Source organism: Hylobates moloch, unplaced genomic scaffold (genome assembly GCF_009828535.3).
Source record: "Hylobates moloch isolate HMO894 unplaced genomic scaffold, HMol_V3 SCAFFOLD_1, whole genome shotgun sequence".
NCBI classification, from domain to species: Eukaryota; Metazoa; Chordata; class Mammalia; order Primates; family Hylobatidae; genus Hylobates; species Hylobates moloch.
In genome coordinates this window covers 198,735,864-198,761,231 of record NW_026652276.1, presented here as the reverse complement: position 1 = coordinate 198,761,231, position 25,368 = coordinate 198,735,864, and the positions used below count along the sequence as shown (strand labels likewise).

At 39.8% G+C, this 25,368-nt stretch overlaps 1 protein-coding gene across 4 annotated transcripts in view; it reads left to right on the top strand.

Annotated features, from left to right (window-relative positions):
- Positions 1-25: 25 nt before the first annotated feature.
- CTTNBP2 (cortactin binding protein 2) overlaps positions 26-25,368 on the top strand; it is a 162,755-nt gene continuing 137,412 nt past the window's right edge. For all 4 annotated transcript variants that reach the window (XM_032761548.2, XM_032761549.2, XM_032761550.1 and 1 more), the window contains exons 1-2: positions 26-230; positions 11,938-12,045. In XM_032761548.2, the coding sequence (XP_032617439.1) occupies positions 150-230; positions 11,938-12,045 (189 nt within the window). In that variant the 5' untranslated portion in view covers positions 26-149. The remainder of the gene's footprint in view (positions 231-11,937; positions 12,046-25,368) is intronic.

Here is a 25,368-nt window from a genome sequence, read left to right as displayed (position 1 = left end):
CGAGGGGCGGAGGGAGTGCGGCGGCTCCCGGCTCCCGGCTCTCTGCTCCCGCGTCCCGGACAGCAGCGGGTTAAGCGCCGCCCGCGCGGAGACGGCTGAGTCCGGAGCCGCGGCTCCGAGCTCGCATTCGGATCCGCTAGAGCAGGAAGATGGCGACGGACGGCGCGAGCTGCGAGCCCGACTTGTCCCGGGCCCCGGAGGACGCGGCGGGGGCCGCGGCGGAGGCGGCGGTAACCGAGTCCCCGGGGCGGGCGCGCGGCGAGTGTAGACGCGGGCCGGGGGTGGCGCCGGGGTCCCAGCCGGACCCAGCTCCGCACCCCCGGGGCGTTCCGTAAGCCCGAGACTCTCCAGTGCCCCTTCTTCGGGGCGCCCCTTCCTCGGGATGCCCACACGGCGGAGCCGGGGGGAGCGGAGCGGCCACCCGGGCTGGGGATCCCTCCTTTCCCTTCCGCGCCCCACGGGAAGCGGCCCCGGGTCGCCCGGTTCTCCCAGCTCCCTGTCTGCGTCCAGTGCGACCCCTGTGCCCACTCCCTCCGCTGCGGTCGTTTCTGGCCGGGGAGGAAGGCTGGGACGTGTTTCCTGGCGAATTTGACCCCCCATTGTTCACCTCTCGCTGCGCGCCTAGTTGCAAGCGCGTGTCTCAGGGGTGCCTGATACCGCTCAGCGGACCCGGGAAAGCAGCTTGGGGCGAGGAGGTGGGCCATCGCCCAGCAGGTGTGGGGATGCCCATTGTGTGCATCTGGTCCTGTGCCTTCGGGAGGCCCACTGGGAGAGGGCCGTGTCCAGATGTGGGCGCTACTGCCGCTGAGGCCAGCGCTTTAGGTCCTAGCAGCCTGCTGCCCCATTACTTGGTGGTGGTGATTGGGGTGGGGTGGATGGGTTGGTTCTTCCCGAGGCGATGCCCGGGAGAGGTGGAGGTTCTGCACCTGGTTTCAAGACATTGTTCTCCTTCTCTGGAGTCTAGAAGCCGAATGCGCTACCATTCTTGACTGGTCCTTACTTTCACCCCCTGAACATCCCTGTGTAGAGACTCGCTGGTGGTTTCCAGCCTCTACCTTGGGGAAGGGCTGGACCCACATTTCCTGGGTAGAAAACGTTCTCAGTGTTTGGGAAGCAGCTTCGCAGGAGCTGCAAGGAACTGCAGAGAAAGGCAGATCTGGGAGCGCCTCCCACTCTTGGCCCGATCTGGCTGCTCCCGCCGAAGGATGGGGTGGGATGGAGCGAGCGGGGCGTGGACGCCCCCCTCTTCCTCTCAAGACCTGAGCAGAGTCCGTGCAGGAGCGGGAGAGGGCAGGGCCGGGCGTAAACAGCGGGGGCCGCTTTAACTTCCTCCCACCCTCTGGAGGTAGGGCTTTCTGGAGAGGGAGAGGAGAGATGTGGAGGAAGGTACTTGGGGTGAGAGGAGCTGAGCCTGGCAATGGAAGGAGAAACAGAGAGGGGGAGGAGGACTGCTAATTTCCACTTGTAAAACTGGCAAGTTTTGATTTGAACTTTTGGGAAAATCGAGTTTCCGTTCTTTGCATAGAAAATGAGAACTTTAAGATTTTAAACGAAACCTGCCCACTTACGTGAATCAGCTCCCCTCTGTGGGGCACAGTAAGGAAACTAGCTACTGAGACAAGGCTCTCTGGCAAGTGGAAATGATTTGGTGCCTTCATCCCCAAAAGGTGGGAAGGGGAAGGACTAGGAAAAAGAAAGAGGGTGTGTGTGTGTGTGTGTGTGTGTGTAGGGTGTGTGTTTCTTGTTCCCCAGAAAGGTTGAATTTGTTTACTTAATCCACTCAGAATGGGTTTCTGTTACCCTCAATATTTTAATCACTTGACAATTAACCCAAACACAAACAGCTGACCGATGGTCTGTAGCGCTGATATATAGTTTTGTTTGGTTAGATCGTAAACAAAACCCAGGTCACCGGGCAGATTTCTGTGTTAACAAGGTCAGTGTTCCCTCTCTTCTGTTTAAAATGTTCAAGTCTGATTTTCACTGCTGATAGTTGGGGATTTGATAATTTCACCCTTGTTAATGGGCAGAGCCATGGAAAATCTGCGAAAATGAACCTTCTTTGCTATTTCCATAGAATCCTTTAGGGTTGCAAGATGCAATAAGGATTCTTCATCTAGTAGTTTAAAAATCAGTAATAATTTCCGAATTTTTAGTAAAATTTTGATGATGGCTTCTTATGTAGTAAATTGTGCCTTTTATTTTAGTTCTCCAAATAGTTTTGACTTAATAAGGCATAGTTCTCTTATATCAGCCACTTGACCTATAGACTGATTTTTAAATGAAAGGAAAGCTAGTGTAGAGGAGTGATATGTGTCATCACAATTGCTCCTCAAAAATCAAAGGCGTTTTATGCATTTTGGGTTCTTGTTGACTGATAATTTTTATTTTAGTGAACAATTCACTTTGCATTTTGGAGATTTGTTGACTTTCAAATTGGTTTACATATTGTGCATTTTTATGTATACATTTGGCAGTAAGGAGTCAATGGAAGCTCTGAAGCAGTAGGCTATTTTTGAAAGTGAGTGTTTTCACTAAGCTTTGACTATTTAGATTGTTGCTTAGAAACAAGCTTAATTTATAGTTTTCAGTTTAATATCATTTTTAGTGGAATGTTTTAAATTTAGTTTGTGATCCTCATTCTTAGCTGTTTAAATCCTGAAAGCATCCCAAGTTTAAGGCTGGGTAACAGCTACATTATTCAATAGGATCATATTAATAGTCTTTGCCGTGAACCATGCCGGGAAACCTGGGCTATTTTCAGTGCCTTAGCCAAATGTGATGACTTTTATAGGCCATATTGCTATTTCCACTCTGAAAATAACTCCTAATGGATAAGGCAGTATGGAAAACAGAAATCTTCATGCTTTTTATTGTCACCAAAGAATTTTGGAATGAAAGGAAAATGGAGATCTTTTTAGAGCTATATTTGGGAAGCCAACCAACATTCTTGTCATTCTGAGCTTTTCTGGAGCAGCTAATATACAAGAAGTAGGTATAAAATTTGTTGTCATGGTGACAGTGACAAAGAAAAACTTGGACAATGATTTAAAATGCACGACAGTGATGTTAAACAAATTAACAGCTGGAACTTGAAATTTTTGTTTTCCAGGTGACAGTATTGAATGTAAATACACTGAAAAGAACTTTCGTAACCAATTGCACTAAGCTTTTTTTTTAAACTAAATTATAGTTACATGGCAGCTATAGAATGTTGAAAGTTTTGCAGCTTAATTTTTAAATAGGAAATAACGCAGATTTAACACACATTACTGAACACTTGCTGAGATACAGGCATCATGAGTATGATCTTTGCTGCCCTAAAGTGATACATTCGAGTGATAGAAACTGACATGCGCCAAGGAATCAAATTGGGGATGATGGTGTCATGAGAGGCAAGAATGATTTTGCATTAGAAGTTTGGAGAGGACCAGTCATAGAGAGGGTCCCTAGTGGATGGATCTAGAAACTTCCATAGAAGGATGACATTTGAAGTAGTCCTTGAGACGGGCACTGCAGGAAGTGCCAGGATTTGGACTGGCACTGCAGGAAGGAGTGTGCAAATGTGGCCATATCCTAGGGAGCCATATGCGAAGGGCTTTCAGCGATGAGCATAGAGGTTCCCATTCTGGTCTCAGCTATATGGTTCAGAAAAATAGCTTGGAAATTGACTGGAATATTTTTCCAAAGATGAGAATATAACTGTTTTCAATGTCCTGCTTTTCACTCTTTTTTTTTCTTCTTAATAGGTCATAGATTTCTGTTTGCCCCAGTTTTTGGACTTTATTATTATTGTTGTTGCTGTCGTTATTGTATTTCTCACAGCAGCAATTTTGTTTAGAGAACATTTGTCCTCTCAGTGATTGAATCCATGCCTAGGCTAGATTGCCAGTTGGTTCTATCCTTGTGTTTCACATAACTTTATGAGGTGAGAAAACGTTTCACAGCCTTGGTACTTAGACATTTACAATTATCTGCTGTTGATCATGTGGACAGCAAGGCTGTGGCTGGGAGAAAGCAGCCTCCTCCTCCGAGGAGAGTTGTGTGAAGTTTGTAAAAGAAAGCAAAGGTAGTTAGCACAATGCCGGGCACATGGTAAGTGTTCCACAAATATTTACTGAATGAAGAAAATGAAAAGAAGCTCACCAAGAAGCTGTGTCATAAAATTTAATGTTGATTGGCTAATTAGAAAACTCACTTTGTGTATTACCAGCTATTTTATAGTGAAATTATTGGCCTGTGACTTGTAATAATTAACGTTATAGATATTATAGATCTTGATCCAAAAAGATGACCCTAATTCTTGTTTTTTGCAATTTTCATCTTAATACTGCCCCTTTCCAAGCTGTTTTTCTCAATGACTTCTTAGATTATTTATAGGGGGGTTTTGAAAGTTTAATTTCCAACACTATTAGTTTTCTCTTTAGATTCTCCCTTTTCAAAATGATGATTGAGGCTGCACCTCTGCCATTCTGCATCCTTCCAATAATAAGAGTCAAGGCCACATCACCCATTGGGGTGTGGAGGAGAGGATGATTGATAGGGGGTTAAGAGAAATGTGGGGAAGTTTGGAAACAGGAAAAGGGAATAAAAGGAAAGATTGGGCAGGAAAAAGGAGGTTAGGCAAGGCTTTAGAATAGTCTGCAATTTCACAGAAATGTGGGACTGGAATTTCAACTTTGAATGTGCCTAGGAAGGATGGAGCAGTATCCCCCAACTTCATTTACTTTGCTACCCAAGCCCGTCTGAGTATTGCTTTAGAAGGATACTTTATTTGAACACACTCGATTACATTATTCTCTGTTGGTGCTCCTTTGCAAAGCTTATATAACATGGAAAAAGATTTGTCTTTTCTGTTGGTAGTTAGGTTAGGAATCAGAGGACAGGTACGAGAGAGGATGATGATGACATTGATATTGAAAGATTTTTTAAATTTTTAATGTTTTAAATAACTTACACAAATAATGAGATCATATTATTAATGCTGTGTACAGCATGATGCCTTCCATATAGAAATCCTGATTTTAGAGTAGGGGGAGATACTCTCTTTAAATAAATTGTTAGTAAGCAACTGATACATTGGGGATCAGTTTTAAAGCTTATAGTAAATGTAGTGTAGTCGAAGTAACATTGCTGTGTGGAGTGAATACTTGTTTGCAGATGATTTGGTTTTGACATTTTTATATTTCGTTGAAAAGACAAGATGGTTCCAAAGGCCTGCTTCTTCATTTGGCCCAGCCTTTTCGTTTGAAAATCAGCATACAGATATTTGCCACCTACAAATAATCAAGACTATTCTTTAATGCATTGTAAGCTTCTTAAAGGATGGTTATTACATTTGAATGTCTGCTTGCCTGTGGAGCTGATTCATGTCCCATGTCGGGCTGATGTAACATCGAAAAACTGAGTTAGGGTGAAAATAGATGTTTGTTTTATGTGAGATGTAGTCCTTTTTTTCCCTAAGGAGGAAATGGAGACTGCGGGGAGATCTGAAAGGAGGAAAAGGGAGGTAGCTGGGCTTAATTATCGGAGGCTGTCACCCCTGAGCCACTTTTCTGCCATTCTTTCCAGCTTTCTCAGCTAAAATTAGTTACATCCATTACCAGCTTTCCTTCCTGACATTGTTTCCTTGCCAGTATTACCTCCTTTCAATACACTGAGTTTCTTGTCTTGCATGAAAGACCCCAGACAGTGTGGTTGATTTGAGGTGCATGACCTTGGAGAGCTGACACCAAATAGACTTCATGTTCTCGTACTATATGGTGTTTTAAAGTGGAACATCAAGCAGCTTCCCTAGTTTAGGGTACTCTAAATGATTTTTGAAACACTGAGTGAATCATCTAATACAGTTACTTAGTTCCCCCTAGAGTGGGCTGAAACATTGTATCTTAGTAAGATGGATGTACCTGAGACATCCTTTGCACACTTTCTGTTTTCATACTGTGTGCAGTAGACATTTTATACCCAAAGTGTATATGGTGGGGTGGGGGCAGGGGGAGCATGTTGAATAAAATGAGTGAAGAAGTAATATTCTTACTGTCCTGACACATCTAGTAGGGGTGAGAAAATAGAGTTAATAGAGTTAATAAGATTACTATGAGGAAATGCACAAGGCCGGACATGATTAACTGCCAAGTGAAGTAATAGAACAGATTTTAAGACTGAATGGAGAGAACGAGAGATTTCGGGAGTCTGGAAAGACATTCAAAAGTGGGTTTGAGCTATGTGCTGAAGTTAAGATAGTACCCAGATGAATCAGAGGGTAACGGAGGATTAGGAAGAGCAGCATCAGAGGTATGCAACCCCATCACAAAAATTCTTTCCTCCTTGTAGAGAGAGAAATCAGGAAGATAATCTCAAGGCAAGAAGTAACTTCAGAGATTTGAAAATACTTTGAGATCTTGAGAAGTATGTACTTTTCTTCATGAAAATCCTTATAATTAGTTGAATTCTTAATATAGTGCATGTTCTTAAGTACCTAGAGAGGTGGATTTAATATTTTGCATGTCAGTGATACAGCCTTTGCATTGTGATGGTGAACTTTCAAGATGATTTCATTGCTTTTCCTTTTTGATAGCCCTTATTCATCCCCAAAGTGTAAATCTTGCTTACATAGAAAGTTCTAAATGCATTATTATTAGCATGCACTATTAAACTGGGAGGAAAATACATTTCTGTAACTTCTGAGCAAAGAGGCAAAATCAGTTTTCCTCAAGTACCTCACAAAGGCTTTTAGGCTCAGGAAATGACCTAAATAAATTTCCTCAGTCCAGTAATCTAGTTATCCTGATGGTACATGAAATCAGGACATTTAGGGGCTGGAGGAGATTTAAGAGATCACTTACTCCAGCATCCTTATTTTTACTGATGGAAAACCTGAGATTCAAACAGATGAAATGATTTGCCCTACTTTGCTGATTCTTCCCTAGCCACATTGCTCATCACCCCACCTTCCAGTCTGCCTGCTTTCTCCTGTGTAAAGCTTACTGATGGAAAATAGGCACAACCTGCTGGATTTTAAATTGGAAGAGAGGCTCTTGGTGTTGGTGGGAAGAGCCAGAGAAAGTGCCTGAGTTTGTGTTTGGTCACCAACATATCCCCCAGCAGCCGTGATAGGACGGATGTGTTTGAGGAAAGATCTGAGGGGTGTCTCTGCCATTGTGGCTCATAATGTCTCCTGAAGGTATTCTGGTAATCAATGTTGGTTGGTTCCAGTAATTCTAAAAGGGTATGAGTAAGACTTTTCTATTAATATTTAGCTGTATCTATTGAATTCCCCACATAAACCTAGTGTTTTAGATTTGGGGAGTGGGAAACTTGGTATTGGCCCGTGTTCAATTCTGGAAATTTAAGATGAGTTGATTCAGCCAGGGTCTGTTTTGTCTATTCTGTCTCTTTCTCTCTCTCTCAGCCTGTATGAGAAAAAATCCTGAAGAATGGCCTCCCCATGCTTGCCCCAAGTAATTCAGAGCTGTTCAAAACTACAGTGTTGAACAGTTGAGTTTGGGATTATTTCTCCTTTCTCATTTATACATAATATATCATATATATGTATATATTATATAATTATATAAGTATACTTTTAAATTTTAAATAAATTGTATATAATAAATTGTAATATACAATAGATTAACATACAATAAACTAATATATATGATTTGTATCCCAAACAAGACATACTTTGTATTTGATGACCAGATTCTGGATTAGTTGAAGCTGCCATGCCAGATTTTTAAAACTAGGTGTTAAGCATTTTTTCTGGAATGCTTTTCCTGGCAAATGTAACAGGCAGAAGAGTGGCCTGTGGAGTTGAAATTTGGTTGTTGTTTTTTTTTTTTTTTCTTAGAGATGGAGTCTCGCTCTGTCACCAGGCTGGAGTGGCACGATCTCTGCTCACTGCAACCTCTGCCTCCTGGATTACGCAATTCTCCCGCCTACAGCCTCCAGAGTAGCTGGGACTACAGGTGCATGCCGCCACGCCTGGCTAATTTTTTTTTTCTTTTTTTTTATTGTATTTTAGTAGAGACGGGGTTTCACCATGTTGCCCAGGCTGGTCTCGAACTCCTGAGCTCGGGCAATCCGCCGGCCTTGGCCTCCCAAAGTGCTAGGATTACAGGTGTGAGCCACCGTGCCTGGCACAGGTCTGGTTTTACTTTGTTTTTAGTTTCTTTTCATCACTAAAAAATAGCTGGATTTTTCTTTTTTAATTGGGAAAAGCAAGTTCAATAGTAAACCTTAGTCTGTGAACATGTCTGCTGTGATTTTTTTCTGGGGGGAGTTGGGGATTTGGGGGTCATGTTTTCATGAGTGCCCTGATAGAGACCTTAATTTTTTGTGTGAGTGGCAGCATTTGGATCTGTCCTGTCTTCTATCCAATTTGAAAATTAGATTATCAAGGCAATCTTTTATAGACATTTTATGACTTTAAATAATTTGGCTCTTAAACCAAGAAACTTTAATTATTTTTTTTCTGTATCTAAGTACTTTTGTACCATATGCATCTAAGATTAATGCCACTTCATATATATATATAAATATATATGCATATATATGTGCATAAATATGCATATATATGCATGTATGTGTGCCTATATATGAATATATATGAATATATATGCGTGTATATATGAATATATATAAATATATACTAACAAAAATATAGCTTTTAGAATTTTTGCCTCTGGGGTTATTTTTCTAAAAATACTAAAGTGCTTTATATTTATTTATAAAATACTTGGAATCTTAAGATCTCCAGCATCTTTTCATGCACAGTACTTTTTTTTACCCTGTTTTGCCAGAATAGAGTGGAAATAAAAGTTGTTGACAGTTTGAAAATATTATTATTATATTTGTACTATGGAAGGCCAGGAATTAGTAGAGAAATTTTACTATGACTAGTAGTGGAGAAACGGAGGTAGAGTCATAGAAGAGAGACAAGTAGACAGATGCACTGTATGTTTCAAACAGTACATCACTTCATATGTTGTGACGGGAGACATTTATTTTTAACATTCTGTGTGTCATAATCTATGGTTTAGCAAGAACCCTTGTACCAGTATTTTTTATTTTAATGAATTTCCCTCTTTATTGATGGTAATACATAGAAAAACAAGTTTTAGCTGTAAGTCACATGTGTTGCTGCTACTGATGGAAGCAGGGCAGGCTCTCCTGACTCTAATATGAATCAGGATCTTGGCATGTCTTTCATAATTTATTAGTTTTTAAAATGGAGCACTTTGCTTATAAAGCTTTGGAGAAACAGGACAATAAAATATACAATTAATTAAAATCTTTAGAGCAACCAGCAGCATCATTAATAAAGCATTACACTCTAAAGCACATAAGGATTGCAGCTTACTCTCCGATCTCAGTGGGAAAAACTGGGATAAAAGAGGCTGTCTTTCATCATAGTCAATAAACTGAGTTTATTGGACTTGGGCTGGTAGATTTTCAAAGAAATAGGCTCCTGGCCAATACCCCACTCCTCTCTACATGAAACATCTGGGTTAATAATAACAATTGCCTGCCTTCAATTGGCACTTACTTCATTGATATGTTCTTGTTTAATCCTCACAAGAATGCAGGGTAGACGTTAGGAATTCCATTATACAGATGAGAAAACAGGATGGCATGAGTTATAGAAGTGCTCCTCAGCATGCAGTCTGTGGACCAGCAACATCAGCAGGAGCTTGTTAGAAGGGCAGATTCACAGCCCCACCTCGGACTCAATCACAATTTCCAGGGGTGGAGCCCCATGGCTTGTTGTTTCACAGGGTCTTCAGGTGATGCTTATGCATGCCAATGTTTGAGAACAATTAGTTTATAAGATTTTATGGACACTACTGTGTAGTAGAAGCAGAAATTGAGACTTGGTACATTAGATTTATAGGGAGCATCTCTAGTAAATCTTTGAAGTATGGATCCCTCAGAACTATACATGATTTGTGCTTGCTATAGGTTTTCCTTTTCTCTTTATCCTTAGCGCTTGCCTTTCCAAATAACTTCTCTGTCTAGTGTATATGCAAAAAGAAATAATTTTAAGAGAGAGATCCTTTTAAAATCTTTCTTGAGAGAACCCCCTAGCTCTAGTCTCTTTCCCCTTTGTACCGTCATACCTCCTTCCAGAAGATTCTTTTGAAACTTAAATGTGACCATTCTGGTCATGCCTGTTTGAAAGCCTCTGAAATCATTTATTGTCTTTGCTGTGTATACTTTTGTGTCTTCACAGAAATAGACCAGTGTTCATGTTGGTTGACTGATAGGATGGTACCATTTTTATCTCATCTCAAAGAGCTTATTCTAGAATGTTGGTGCCATGCTGGTAAAGTGTGAAGATAAATCATGGCATTTGATCATATATCCTGATTTTACCATTGACTGGTTGGTTGCATGATCTGCATATATTATCTGACTTTTCTGAGTTTCCATTTTAAAAATGGAGATAGCAATATGGCGTAAGAGTCAATTCTTTGAGAATACTTTGGAAGCCATTGGGTGCTATGCAAGTGTGAAGTAATGTTCTGGCGTGTTTTGAACAATGGATTCAAAACCAGGGCGAGTCTACAGAGAGATTTGGGGATAAATGTTGTGTTACCCTCCCTGGTGATGGTGACTGGGCTTCTCAAATGAGTTTGTATACAGAAGGGAGGAGCAGAGTGTGCCTGGTGGAAGGATCTCAGGCTTTGGACTCACCCAGGCTGACTGTGAACTTGCTCTCAGCTTTATCTCTAAAACGAATGCCAGAGAACCTGCTTTTAAAAGTTGCTGTGAGGAAGGTTGGAGTGGAAGACAAAAGAATCGAGAGTCAGTGGTATATTCATGGGATTTAAAGCCATGAGAGGTTGGATGCAGTCACTCAGGGAAGAAATCTGCAAGAGAAGACAAAAGGGCTGGAAGAAACTTGTGTGAGAAATTATGAACCACCGCCCCCCCACCCCACCCCACACCTAGGGCCCTGGTGCTGACTTTGTACTGTAGCTGGGTCCTTGGAAGGCTCATTTATTCCAGTCTCAGCTCGCTCCCCAGCCTGCCCAGAAGCTACAGAGACATTCATAAGAAGGCACTTTGATAACCAAACAGCAGGGGTTCCAAACTCACCTGACTGTGGCAGCCCAGATGACCACACATGGATGGCAGTCCTGGCTTCTTAAAAGTGTGTGTGCCTGTACTGTGTGTGTGTGTGTGTGTGTGTATGTGTTGGTGGGGGATGGTTGGCAACATGAGGAATGTGTTCCTTCTAAAGGGGCAGCTACTTCCCGGCTCTGTGGATTATTGCCCTGAGGAAATATGAATCTGGAGTTAGTTACCCAGTCATCTGACATTTAAAGACAAGCCAGGGATCTGGATTTTTTGGTGACATCTTCAGATTTTTTAAATGTTTTCTAAATGAAAAACAACAACAACAATGACAAACCCACTTTTTGACCCAAGTAACACACATCTGTGGGCCAGATTTGGCTGCCAGCTGGTGGCCTCTGCTGCAGAGTGTATAAACATGACCTATTATTATTGGATGTTCTGGAATTTATAATAACCTCCCAGGAACCTTTATGCTGGGGCCCTTCTAGGAATACATCCATGCTTTCTTTGCTTCTCTTGAAACTCCCCCACTCCCCGAAGATGTACCAGACCTGTTTTGCTTCAGACTCCAGGGACTTTAAATTTGTGCTATGTAATTTGGAGAGATTTTGAGTCTGGGTGTGCAGGCAGGCTGGGGAACTATAGCTCCTTGGAGAGGACAGTTGAGAGATTGGCGTTATAGTTTTTACCTCTCCTCCTAGAAGGTCAAGGCATAGATTGTCTGCTGCAAATAGTACCCCAGTGCCTGTTGGATCCGCCGAGCCACTGGGATAAAACTGATCCATTGCATACCCTTAGGATGTGTGTGTCTTCCTTAGGAAAAGATTTTTCATTGCCTTATTTTTTTATGTGTTACAGAAAAAAGAGTTTGATGTGGATACTCTCAGTAAATCCGAGCTGCGGATGCTCCTCAGCGTGATGGAAGGGGAGCTGGAGGCCAGAGACCTTGTCATCGAGGCCCTGCGGGTAAGAATGACAGTGGGTCTCCATGCTGGATCATTTGCTTTTTTCAAAGAGCCATTGGCAAACCTTCTTTTTCTTAATTTTTGAATCAAATAGATTTAAAATGTTACATCAGGTCACAATGTGCTCTTCACCCCAAACACTAACCCATAACTTTTATAAGCCCAAACAAACACTGAAGTCAGATGGTCATTGAAATGCTGGGGGTCGAGATGAAACTGTTTAATACGGGGAACTTGAGGAGTCAGCTGTACTCGTTCAGAAATCCTTTTATGTTTCACATGTTTATTTGGTTAGAAACGTGTTTTTAGAAGATTGCTAATTTGGTATCCTACATGTATGTGAGGGCAGTGAGGAAAAGTTGAGGTTTATAAAAAATATTGCTGGTAATAGATATTTTTCTTCCTATAAAAATTATTATTCTTTTATTTTTAGAAACTCATGCGTTAAAAAGTAAATGTTTATCCATACCTTCAAAGTGTTAATTTTTTCTGATCTTTCAGTAATTTTGAAATATTTCTGTAATTGCTTACAAAGAATATATTACTTAAATGTCTTAATAAAATTTTCTTTTTGAAAAAACAATGGTGAATCCCAGCACTTTGGGAGGCCGAGGTGGGTGGATCACGAGGTCAGGAGATCGAGACTCTCCTGGCTAACATGGTGAAACCCTGTCTCTACTAAAAAATACAAAAAATTAGCTGGGCATGGTGGCGGGCGCCTGTAGTCCCAGCTACTCGGGAGGCTGAGGCAGGAGAATGGTGTGAACCCGGGAGGCGGAGCTTGCGGTGAGTCGAGATCACGCCACTGCACTCCAGCCTGGGCGACAGAGCAAGACTCCATCTCAAAAAAAAAAAAAAAAAAAAAAAAAAATGGTGATTAGACTTTCTTGATGCAGTTTTCCAATTCAATATTCTGGATCTTGCGTTTGTTTTGGTTTGTAGATCAAACATAATTTGGTGCTTTTTTCCCTGTTTTCTATTTAATACTTTGTCTGTAATTAGTTATTTTTTGGTTCTTGGTCATTTGGCCAAGAAGGATATATTTATTAAGTATGGGTTTATCTTATTTCGTCAGGGAATTGTTTCCTCAAACCTTGTCTTAGGAAGTCTAATTTAATGTACATATGAAAATCTGTGGAATGTTAACACATTGTTGCCTGTGACAGGAGCTTATATGGTAGAGGAGGGAGGTGGTAGTGCTGGATGGTCAGACGTAATAATGGAGAAGGTGGACATGGGGAGAACTCAGTTGTGTGGGAAGAAGAGAGAGTTCCTGAAGTCATGTCTTCAATATATTTTCATAAACCAGAAGTTGGCATAGCAGATGTAGTGATTATCCATCAATTTGATTGCAGGAACAAATTGCCACAGAAAAATGGTAGTATAGTTATACTGTCGGCAAGCCAATATTGAGTTGAAGGTGTTGCCTTTTGAATGACAAGTTCTGCTAAGTAGACATTTACAGTTTGGTTATGTTCATCCTATTCCACATTGAGAACATCTGTATTGCTGGCAAATGTATATTTTCCTGAATGAAATTTTTGGGAGAAATGCTGAGGCAGCATATAACTAACATATGTGACCCTTAGCCCAAGGACAGAACAAGGGCACAGTCAGCGACGGAGGCCAGTAGTATAGCCTCTTGTGGCGAGATAGAAGTGAAGGGCTCCAGCTGCGCCTTAGATATTTTTTTTTTGTCCTTCCGTGTTAACCTGTGAAAGGCATCAGCACTATGGAATTCCCCACGACTCACATCAATGTTTGAACGTTTAGTGAAGTCTGTGTTTTTATGTATCACCTTAGCAACCACATGTATTTCTCTTTTTAATTTAATTGCAATACTTTGAAATGTTGAAATGTGAGAGTAGAGGTAAAGGCTTGCTAATAATCAGCACTTGCCCTATGAACATTTTTCATAGAGTCAAGGAATGTTAGAATTACAGGGAGCCTTAGATGATATTGTAGGTCAGTGTTTTGCATCCCTATCAGATGTGGTGTCTCTTTTTCATAAAATATTTTATCACCTTCTTACTATCCTGCAATGAAATTTATGGAGAATTGCATGTATAAGTAGGTTCTGTTAAAAATTACAAAACCAATACAAAGATAACAGGAAAATATTTAAAATAAAATATGATGTACTCAATATATAAATGCTCAGACATGACTGTACTGAAGGATGTGATAAAACACATGTCTATTTGAACCTATTCATGGCATTGACATGAATATAATAGTTGCAAAAGAATCCTGATCCCATCCTGCTATGTTGTTTACTCTTAGTCAGCAGATTTGTGGTGGGTGAGGTGATTTTCTGAAATGGCGAATGACTTAGTAAAGTTGCAAACAAAAGTACACACTTACGCAGGAGTTGAATCCCTGGAAAATTCAGTTTGTTAAAAATTATATTGACTTATTTAATAAGTGAAAAGGAGTTACCTTCTAGACTGGTCATATAGAAGCTTCCAGTGAAAGGAATGAACAGAGAGATATTTGAAACATGGCACAGTTCCTGGATATGTGGAAAGGAACCACATCTTTGCCCTGCCTCCCTAAGTGCCAATCACTGTGAAAGCCAAAAATGCTCATCTGTTTCCAAAACACATCCTAGGGTACTGCTCCTGTGGAGAACCACTGGCCAAGACCAGTTTCCTTTGTTTATAGATAAAATCAAACAAAAAAGCCTGGAGACTTCTGGCTTATCGAAGGCCACAGATATGGCATGCATAAGAGCTTCCAGTTCATTTTCACACAGCCTGCCATGTGGAACTTGGTGTATATGGAGACTTTTTTTTTTTTTTTGAGACGGAGTCTCACTCTGTCGCCCAGGCTGGAGTGCAATGGTGTGATCTCGGCTCACTGCAAGCCCCACCTCCCAGGTTCACGCCATTCTCCTGCCTCAGCCGCTCAAGTAGCTGGGACTACAGGCGCCTGCCACCACGCCCGGCTAATTTTTTGTATTTTTAGTAGAGACAGGGTTTCACTGTGTTAGCCAGGATGGTCTTGATCTCCTGACCTCATGATCTGCCCGCCTTGGCCTTCCAAAGTGCTGGGATTACAGGCGTGAGCCACTGTGCCCGGCCTATGGAGATTCTTAAAGCTTTTTTGGTTTAAAATTGAGAATTGTGATTTCTTTATTTAGATGATTGTGTTTTTTACAGTAGGTAATAATGTCGTCTTCACATACCTGTGGTAGCCATCATAGCATCGCTGTGGTGATTTACTGATTGAGTGTTCCCTGGGACATTCACTGGTTACAGTATGTCATCTGTTTGCCTTTTCCTGTAGGGGTGGAATGTAACTGAGTGACTAATGCCCTAGAAAGAAATTGGGAAAGAGAGAGGCTGTGAAACTGTCATTTTAATTTTGTTTTACATTATGAGATCAATTTACTCCTAAATCAAGAATCAAAATCTCCTCAATTGGTAATCAGTGTGCTTCTATTCAACTGTGAAGGAAGTGCATTTTGGTTTTTTTTTTCAGCCAAAATTAATATTCCTCTGAAAATAGTAAATAGTTTTGAACTTTATATATATATATTATAAAGATACCTAATTTGTACACTGAACTTCATTAAATTTAGAAATGATTTTGTTGTGAGACATTCAAATTCTTTAGAATTTTAAAATCTTTAAACATATATTTCAGATGAAGCTATTTTACTTTTTAAATCATCTTATCTTGATGCTTTGATTTCAAGTTATTAAAAATTGCATACATCATTGAATTAATGGCAATGGACTTTTCAGAACAAACCGTAAATATGATTTGGGATGAGGAGGATGTTAAGAGATTGCAATATATATCTTGGTACCTTTGCTATTTTCATATATTTAAGATATAGATACTAGTATAAAAAGTCCACGATAGTGTTGAAGACATTAATTTTTAAAAAGAGCAATATTGATGGAAAAATCTGAATTGCATAAAGCTGATTAACTGAAATATATTTTAATTGATTCTCATGGGAAATATTTAGTTTGTCAACAATTCCTCCATATTTGCATAGAGTAGGAATAAATCTTTGAACAAACAGATACATTTAGGTAAAGTCCAAAGAAAAATATTTTGTAGTTCAATAAAGAATGTGCCCAAAGAGAAGCAGCTGCATTTTCTGAACACCAAGATAGGCACAGAATCATTTGAATTAAATTTAATTGGCTATTCAAAATCTGAGTACACAATTTATACAGAAATCCGTGATTGAAGATTAATTACTTACTTTGTGGAGTCTCCTAGCCTTTGTTTCTTTTTTCCTCTTGCTACTGGTATTCTTACAGGTATCTTAGTCAAACAGAGACAAAGTCAAGATGACGAAAATGCTATAATTATAAAATTTTAAAAGTCAAAATTTTGTGCTTAAGCCTACATTTTACAGTGCCCAGCCTGCCATCATTAGCATGAGTTTACATAAATATTATATCATTTAAACAATGAATTCCTTTGGCAATAATCTTCAGATTTTTTCTGTGCCTTTTTCCTTTTAGATTGGATAAATGAGATTGACCATAATAAACCCATGGCAATTCTTCCTCATAACCTTCATATAAAGTAACTATATAATCTAGACTTTCAATTATTATTTGCATTGAAATTTTTTAAAATTAGCCAGTTTAACATTTCTTCAGATAGAATGCATTTATCACCCCAATAACATAGGAGACTATCAGTTCTAGAATTGCCTTGTACAAGTGGCTGTAAGAAAGAGACTCAACATACAGTAGATTAAATAAGTTCATTTCTCTCACATAACAATCTGGAGGTGAGTGATCCCAGCTGGAGAGGCAGCTCCATGCCAAGTGGTCATTCAACAACCCAGGTTATTTTTGTTTTACTACTCTTCTTAGGGAGTTAGCCTCATCAGCATGCTTAAAACAGGATCAGTGCCAGCTCCACATCCCAACATATGGTAAGGGGGAAAGATGGGAAATGAAGGGCAAGCATTTCCTCTAAGTATGGTCTTTCTTCTGCAGAGTGCACACAGGTGTATCGGTGAGACCTTTTGTAGATATGGAACTTTTCCTAGTTGCATAGGAGCCTGGAAAATCGCCGTGGCTGGCTGGCTACACTGTAGTACTATGAAAGAAGGGAGGACTTGGGAGAACATTAACAACCTGCTGAAGTCCAAGAAGGAAGGGGCCTATCTTGATTTCAATATTATCTTTCAAAATATCATAGGCTAAGATATAGGAAGATAGATCTTTCCCTCTTTCCTTCCTCAATAAGGATTTGATGAGTACCTATTATGTAGCAGGCATAAAGTTTGAAGTACATGTAAGTGAAGATGTATTATGCCAAAATTGTATCTGTTTAGAAAATTCTGTTTCTTGACTTTATATATTTAAAATTAATTGTTCTGTGTAGTGTCATCTAGGCCTCAGTATGTGGAGTTTGCCTAGAATGATCTTCCTTTTCAAAAACTTGACTGTTCATTTGGTTCAAAATTAAAAATAAAATTTAAAGCCCTTAAGTAATTTTGCTTTAAAGCAGGTTTTCTCAACCTCAGCACTGTTGATATTTGGGACCATTTATTTTTTCGCTGTTTGCGGGGAGCTGTCCTGTACATGTTAAGATATTTAGCAGCATCCTTGGTCTCTACCCACTAGATGCCAGTAGCAACTCTTCGGTTGTGACAACAAGAAGGTCTCTCCATGGGGGACCAAATTGCTGCTGCTTGGGAAATGCTGCTTTAAGGAGGTAATTCTAGTCAAGGAAGGACTATTTTTAAAACTGATTTTGCTAAAATTGGCCAGGCACGGCAGCTCACACCTATGATCCCAGCACTTTGGGAGGCCAAGGTGGGCAGATCACTTGAGGTCAGGAGTTCAAGACCAGCCTGGCCAATGTGGTGAAACTCTGTCTCTACTAAAAATACAAAAATTAGCCAGGCATGGTGGCAGGCAAATTTGGTATGAGGTCCCTCTATTTATGGCTATTAATGCAAACAGTCCACATGAGGTAATAGCTTGTTGACCCCCATCCTCTCTATAGAACTGAGCCCAACCACTTGCAACAGTGAGCCCTTGCGTTAGGACAGGCAGATTTAATTTGCCAGTGATTATAAGATGTATCTCAGGCTGGGCTCAGTGGCTCATGCCTGCAATCCCAGCACTTTGGGGAGCTGAAGCAGGTGGATCACTTGAGATCAGGAGTTCGAGACTAGCCTGGCCAACATGGTGAAACCCTATCTGTACTAAAAGTACAAAAATTAGCCAGGTGTGGTGGCACACACCTGTAATCCCAGCTACTTGAGGTTGAGGCAGGAGAATCGCCTGAACCCAGGAGGGGGAGGTTGCAGTGAGCCAAGATCAAGCCACTGCACTCCAGCCTGGGTGATAGATCGAGACTCCGTCTTAAATAAATAAATAATATATTTTTGCTAAAATAAATGTAAAAACTCTATTCAGATACATTGCATAATGATGCAGTGATTTTCTTGAAAAAGTATACCTTTAAACTAAAAGTAATTATTCTGAAAATGCCCATTTTAACAACTTCAGGACCCTTTCAAAATGTATTACGTATTTTACTATTTAAAATTGAATTACAGTTTCTTATGCAGAAATTAAATGCCTTATTTTTCAAATTAAAAAGCCTTTATGGTTGTATGGTTCAGTGCTAGAATCTTGACATAGAACACAGGCAATCACTTTAAATAGAATAATCGTTCCACTCTAGTTTTAAAAACAGCCACAGAGTATGCTAGAGAGTATTGTGAATGTTTTCCCCATATGACATGTCTGCTAAATCCTGATAAAAGAAAAACAATCTGGCTTTTTGTTGGTTTCAGCTAAGTAAAACATGCAGTCTTTTGTATTTCAGAATTCTGTGAATGCAGGCATTTGATTGACCAAAACATACCCTTTTTGTGCTGTTCATTATAATTAATGAATGAATTAATTTGCTGAGCAGAGCTGAATTTATGAAAACATAAATTAATTTAAGTTTCCTTTCCTGTCTGTTGAGATAACGCTTTTGTGCCATGCTAGAGAAAGGAAGAAGGGTGTTGACCAGATTTTGTGTTGTTTCTGCAAGCAAATCAGTTTTCAGAAAGAACAAATAGCTGATGATTTTTAAGCAGCATTGTATTTGTTCCAGCAGGACAAACACTGAAATGAGCAACTTTGATTCTTTACTTCTGGTCAGTTTTTTCTTTGATAAACATTTACCATTAGTAAAAAACAAACAAAAAAATAGAATACTATGCAAAACATTGTTTTTCCATATATTAGAAAATGCAGGTGATGAGGTCGTGAAAGCAAAATGTTTATGATCACCATTTCTGACCCATATAATAAGCAACTGAAGTAACTGGGTAGCATTTGCCTGCTGATTATTAATAAGTTATCAAGATATATGTAAGGAGAACAAACTAAAGATGAGGCTTTTCCCAGCTCAATCTCCCACATACCATTTGATCCATTCTGGTGCAGGATAGAATCAGGGTTACAAATAGGATGAAACCAGGAATATATTTTTGTACACTATGACGATGATCACAATTGTGGGGACTGTCAGTCTGATTAACAGTTCATTTCTAGAATTCCACGTGACCTGAAAATACAAGGTATTGCTTTGAGGCCCCATTCTGATTACATTTTAGCCACCTCATCCTGACACTTGGTGGCTAAGCTACAAGTCATGGGTTTTTGCAGAAATTTCTTTTGCCATCTTTATGAGGAATTCTATGTTTTGATTATAAGAGGAAACAAGGGTCTAAAGCAGTGTGCTCATATACAGTGTACAGCATCATCTTTATTATGTAAATTTTTAAATTTTGTGTTGCATTATTTTCAACTTTGCATAAATAATTCTGTTTGCAGCCGCCTCTGTTCACAACCAGCTAAAAGTAAACTAAAAAATGGAAAAGGAAGAGGGTGGTTTTGTCATTTTAAACTAAAACAGTTTCTTTTCTATAGCCAACTCCATCCATCCCATGATGGTGGGTTAGGCAGTAAGCAAACCAAAGTCAAGAAAAGGGCCATTCCATTTGGCTCATGCTTTGCAGGAATCCTGAGGTTAACTGCTATTTACAACAAGCTAGAGTTTGAGCAGGGGATGGAGATGAAGCCTAATATTGTTAGGTTTTGGTTGTATGTCCGGCACTTCATAGGCATTATTTCTTATCCCTATGAAATCTCTTGAGATCAGTGGTAGTACCCCTACTTTAGGAACAGAGAAAGTAAAGGTAATAGGATATATGCCATTTTCTGTCTGACTCCTAACCTTAGCCCTCACCATGTCTCTCCCACAAAGGCAACATTAATGAAACTAAGCATTTTCCTAGAGGTAAAAGTTGTCATTTATGAATTTTTTACTTTAATTGCTACGAAGGCTCAGACCATTTCTACACACCTGTAATCAATTGTAAATTTCAAAAGCTGCACAGAAATTGAAGCTACAAAGAAATTGTTAGTATTCTATGTTTAATCATTCATTTGCTGTTCCCTTGTAATTGAGCACAGGTAATTATAAAGAGAAGTAAAGCCTTGAAGATTTCTAAGATCCTATTGAATGGCAAGTATGATAATGTAGAGGAACGTCATTGATTTTTAATGTGTCCTTCTTATTAATTATACCAAAAGCTTATACTTTTCTGTAAGTAGGTTATGATTCTAATGGGATGAGAGAGAACACGCTGGTGCACGTGAGAATGCTGCATGACCTGAGTTTAGGGAAGTGATGGAGATTTCTGAAATATACAAGGACACGATTACTAAGGAACTGCTCTTTCTACCCTGACCATCTTTGCATATTTCAGTCATTAAGTCTGTTTCTTGTAGTTGCATTTTGTTTTTAAATTTGTAAATCTTTTAGTTTGTCATATCTGATCTTTTTTTTTTTTTTGGTTTTGTATCTGCAAAACATCAGCAGGTAGTAAATTGAGTCCTTAAATGGAAATTTGGTTTGGTTTCCATGAAAGGCTGTTGCATAGATTTCCTTGATGTTATAAAATTCTTTATTTTTTCCAATCAATGAAAGTTGAAGTGAATTTGCGAGGGTAGATTATGTAAGCCAGGGTCATGATAGAGGCACTACCAAGGAAGCGTTCAGTATTTTAAGTAATTGATATATTAAAATGCGGATGTGTCATTGGCCTTGTTAGAAAGTTCAGGTTTCCTTTCATGAAGCCTGAATCAACAGAATCTAGTTTTAGATTAGATTTTTTAAGACAAAATTTTAAGTAATCCTGTCAAGTTAACTTAGAGTTGATGATTTTCTATTGATGAGTCTCTTTCCGTGAGTGCCTGGGAATACATTTTTCATAAAAAAGTCTCAAAAGTGTATTGGGCTTCCTTCTGGAGTTTCTTGACAAAATAATGAGACTTGACTGGTGTAACTGAGATGCAACCTTCCATCATGTCTGCTTGGCTACATCAGAGGTACCATGTGTTTTTGTGCCTGTATGGGAATAGTAACAAGTTGTGAGTTTGGTTTGGTGGACTGTAGGTAGGACAACTAATGGAAGAGCTTTAGAAACTCTTAATAGATATTGCGAATATGTTAAACTCTTAATAAGTTTAGATTTCAGACAGTTGACAATTGAGATTCACTGTAGGCTCCGAGGTAGGAAACAGATGTGATAAAAGCAGTGTTTAAGGGAGATTATGTTAACCATTTTTGGAAATAGATTGACAGTAAAAGGGAAAGAAGGAATCTGTGGAAGCAGTTACAGTTGACGTTAATTAAAGTATGGTTCCATGAAGCTCTGAATTCTGGGTGATGGCTCCAAATGTAGGTAATTTGTTGTGTGTGGGGGGAGGTGGGGCACGGAGGTATTAACAGGACTTGAATAGACAGAAGAGATTGGGAATAAAAGTATCTCCTCCAGCATGAGTGCATTATTTTCTTTTATTTCCTCTCTTTTTTTTTTTTTTCTCTATTTTCTTTTCTTTTTTTCTTAATTAGAAACAGGGTCTTGCTATGTTGCACAACCTGGACTCAAACTCCTGGGCTCAAGAGCTCCTCTTACCTCAGCCTCCCAAGTAACTGGGACTGCAGGTGTGTACCACCATGCTAACCTTAAGAGTGCCTTATTTTCTAACTGGTGACAGCAAATAGTTGTTCCTAATGCAATTTCTGTGTCAGGGTAGAAACTTTGTTTTTTAAGGACATTGTGTTTATACTCCATGTGAATTCATGCTCAATTAATTCAGGCATTTGTTCTAGTTCTTCCAATGGCCTTTTTAGTGCTTAGCTGTTCAACATTCACCTAGTAAATATTTTCTCAATGTATATTTATCATATCAGGTATTGCACTGGGAAGAGAGTGTATGCTAAATAGTCCTGGTACTTCTAAAATTTATTGTCTAGTAAAGAACACTAACCATAATAAGTTCCATTTGTGATAAGTGTAGCAGTGGAAAAGTACTGGGCTGTTAAGATTATATACCATGACTGATATGGTATTTTTCTTAGACCCACTGTGGAGGGCTGTGTAATAATAGGGCCAAAGTAAGAATACAAAGTATTTGCAAAATATTAATATTTATAATATATCTAATAAAAGTAACCATGTTTCTCTTGTTTGGTCCCCACCTACTTAGGTTTCCCTGGATTTTGTGCACCTCCCTCAAAGTTGTTTTATTTTGTGCAACTGCTTTGCCGTGTCTCCTTTTGATCTCTCCTCATATGCAGATGGTGGCCTCACGAATTTCTTGCTTTTCAAAGTGACTGTTAGTCTCTCCTATTTATCTGTCATTCTTTGGTTACTTGAAATTACAAAGCAGTATGGCTGTTTTGTACCAATGACTATAGAAGTGGTTTGTTTGTTTGTTTGTTTTGTTTTAAGAAGGGGTCTCTGTCAACCAGGCTGGAGTGCAGTGGCACGACCATAGCACACTGCAGCCTTGAACCAAAACATATATATAGGTCCCATCTGTGGTTTCAGGCATGCGCTTAGAGTCTTGGCACATATTCCCTATAGATAAGGGGAGGCTATTGTATATTCTATTAATCAGGCAGTCATAGAGCTTAGATTCAAGGTGAAGAGACATAAACCCGACACGGGAGAAATGTTGAAGAATTGGAGGCTGTTCCAAAACCTCCAGGAAATAGTTGCCTTTGTTTGCTGAGCCCTAAGTGCTAGGCATGCTATTTAGTGTTTTATGTGGATTATGTCATTTAACCTTCATGAGTATCCCTGGAAGTAGGTACTGTTGTTATCTCACTTAAAGGCTCATGGTTAAGGAAAGTGTTCTGTGTCACACAGCTAAGTGCCAAGCCAAAGATTGGACCCAGGTCTTTCTATCTCCAAATGCATCTTCTTAACTACTCTTCTATATAATCTCGTGGAAGAGAGCTAGGTAATAGCTACTAATTAGAATGCAGGGCTGGCTTGTGTGTTTTAGTAAAGCCCAGAGAAAAGAGTTCTAATGAAGATGAATAACAGTTGGCTTCTGGGAAGAAGTGGCATTCTTGTAGTCTTTTGAAGAATGAGTACCTTAATGAAAAGAGCAATGAGAAGTGTGTTCTGATCAGAAAGAGCCAGAGCACAGGATCTGTGTGTGCTCTGGGCAGTGAGGAGGTAAATGGATGAAGGCACAGGGGTATGGACTGATGGAGTAGGAGTTCCAATGGGCTCTATCCAGGAGGTTTTGAATGCTAAGCTGAAGCATTTATGTGCTTAACTTGATAAGCAGTGCAGAGTCCCTGAAGATTATCAAGCAGGAAAATTGAATGATCTGAGGCTTTTATTCTCCAAGTGTGGTTTCCAGACCTGCAACATCAGCTTCATCTCATTAAAAATGCGAATTCTTAGAACGCTTACCCTAGATCAACTAACTCAGAAGCTCTGGGGATAAAGCAAAGTGTTCCATTCCGTGTTTCCACAAGTCCTCTGGGTGATTCTGATGCATGCTGAAGTTTGAGAACCACTGATCCAAAGGACGGTCACTCATAAAGCTGGTATATTTGCGTAACATCACATCAGGGTGTGCAGTGAAATTGCTGATGCTGATTAGGTGTCAGGGCTGGAAAGGCTTTCTGCTCAGTAAGCAAGATGGCCAGCAAATTTGTCTAGTCTTTTTCTTTTGCCCATCTACTTGATGAGAAAAAGAGGCAGTGGCTTTTCACAGGACAGCTTTTTCAAAAGTCAGCAAGTGCCTCAAAGTGACTCAGCCTGGAAACTTTCTTAAAGAAGCCTGTAGAAATAGCACTAAAGGAGCTTTCTTGAATTGTTGGATTAAAATAAAACATGAATTATTAAGACATTAAGAACTGTATGCAATCAACTGATTGCTATTACAGTTGATATAATTATTCACTTACACCTCTAATGGTTTCACGTAGGAATTGAAGTGGTTTACAGGAATAAAAACAGCAAAATGGGAAAATGTAAGTCTATAAAAATTAGGGACTAGAACAGTAGTTTACAAACCTTTTAATAATAAGACCTCTTCTTCTAATGAAATCTTACTCGAGTCCCAGTACATAAACCAGAAGCTGAGCTCTTGGGTTGGAGCAAATGATTAGAGTCCTAAGTTTCCTGAATCAATTAAAAAGGAAAATAAAATAGGAGCAGCTTGAGTTACACATGATGTGTTGTTGTTTATATGGTAGAAAAAAGCTGTAGCAATTACTTCCTCAGGGAAGAGAAACTTTTCCTGATACTGGGCTCTAAAGTTTTTCTTCTCTGCCTCTTCAAATTGGAGATATTGGGTAGTGTGGTCATGTTTTCCACAATATCAATGTAAAACTGTAACGGCTGAGTATGAATGGGTGCTTTTGCATAAAATTCATTGATATAAGTGAGAGGCAGGATGCTTGGGCAAAGTAGCTGGGGTGGAAGTGATCAGGTGGGGTGGTGAGGCATGGGGAAGACAGTGGGATATAGAGAGGGATGGGCACCACAGCAGAGTGGTCTGCTGTGAACTGAATCTGCAGCACATCATCTCAGGAAGCAGATGGGCTGTGTGGCCTTCAAACCATTTGCCAGTTTGATCTCATAACATTTGCTAATGTTCCTTATTTAGTAATTTCATGTACATGTTTTCTAGACTGAACAAGTATTCAAATATGGTTAGGCAGGCCGGGCGTGGTGGCTCACACCTGTAATCCCAGCACTTTGGGAGGCCGAGGCGGGTGGATCACGAGATCAAGAGATCTAGACCATCCTGGCCAACATGGTGAAACCCTGTTTCTACTAAAAATACAAAAATTAGCTGGGCGTGGCGGCACATGCTTGTAATCCCAGCTACTCGGGAGGCAGAGGCAGGAGAATCACTTGAACCCGGGAGGCAGAGATTGCAGTGAGCCAAGATTGCACCACTGCACTCCAGCAAGACTCTGTCTCAAAAAAAAAAAAAAAAAAGGCAAGGAAGAT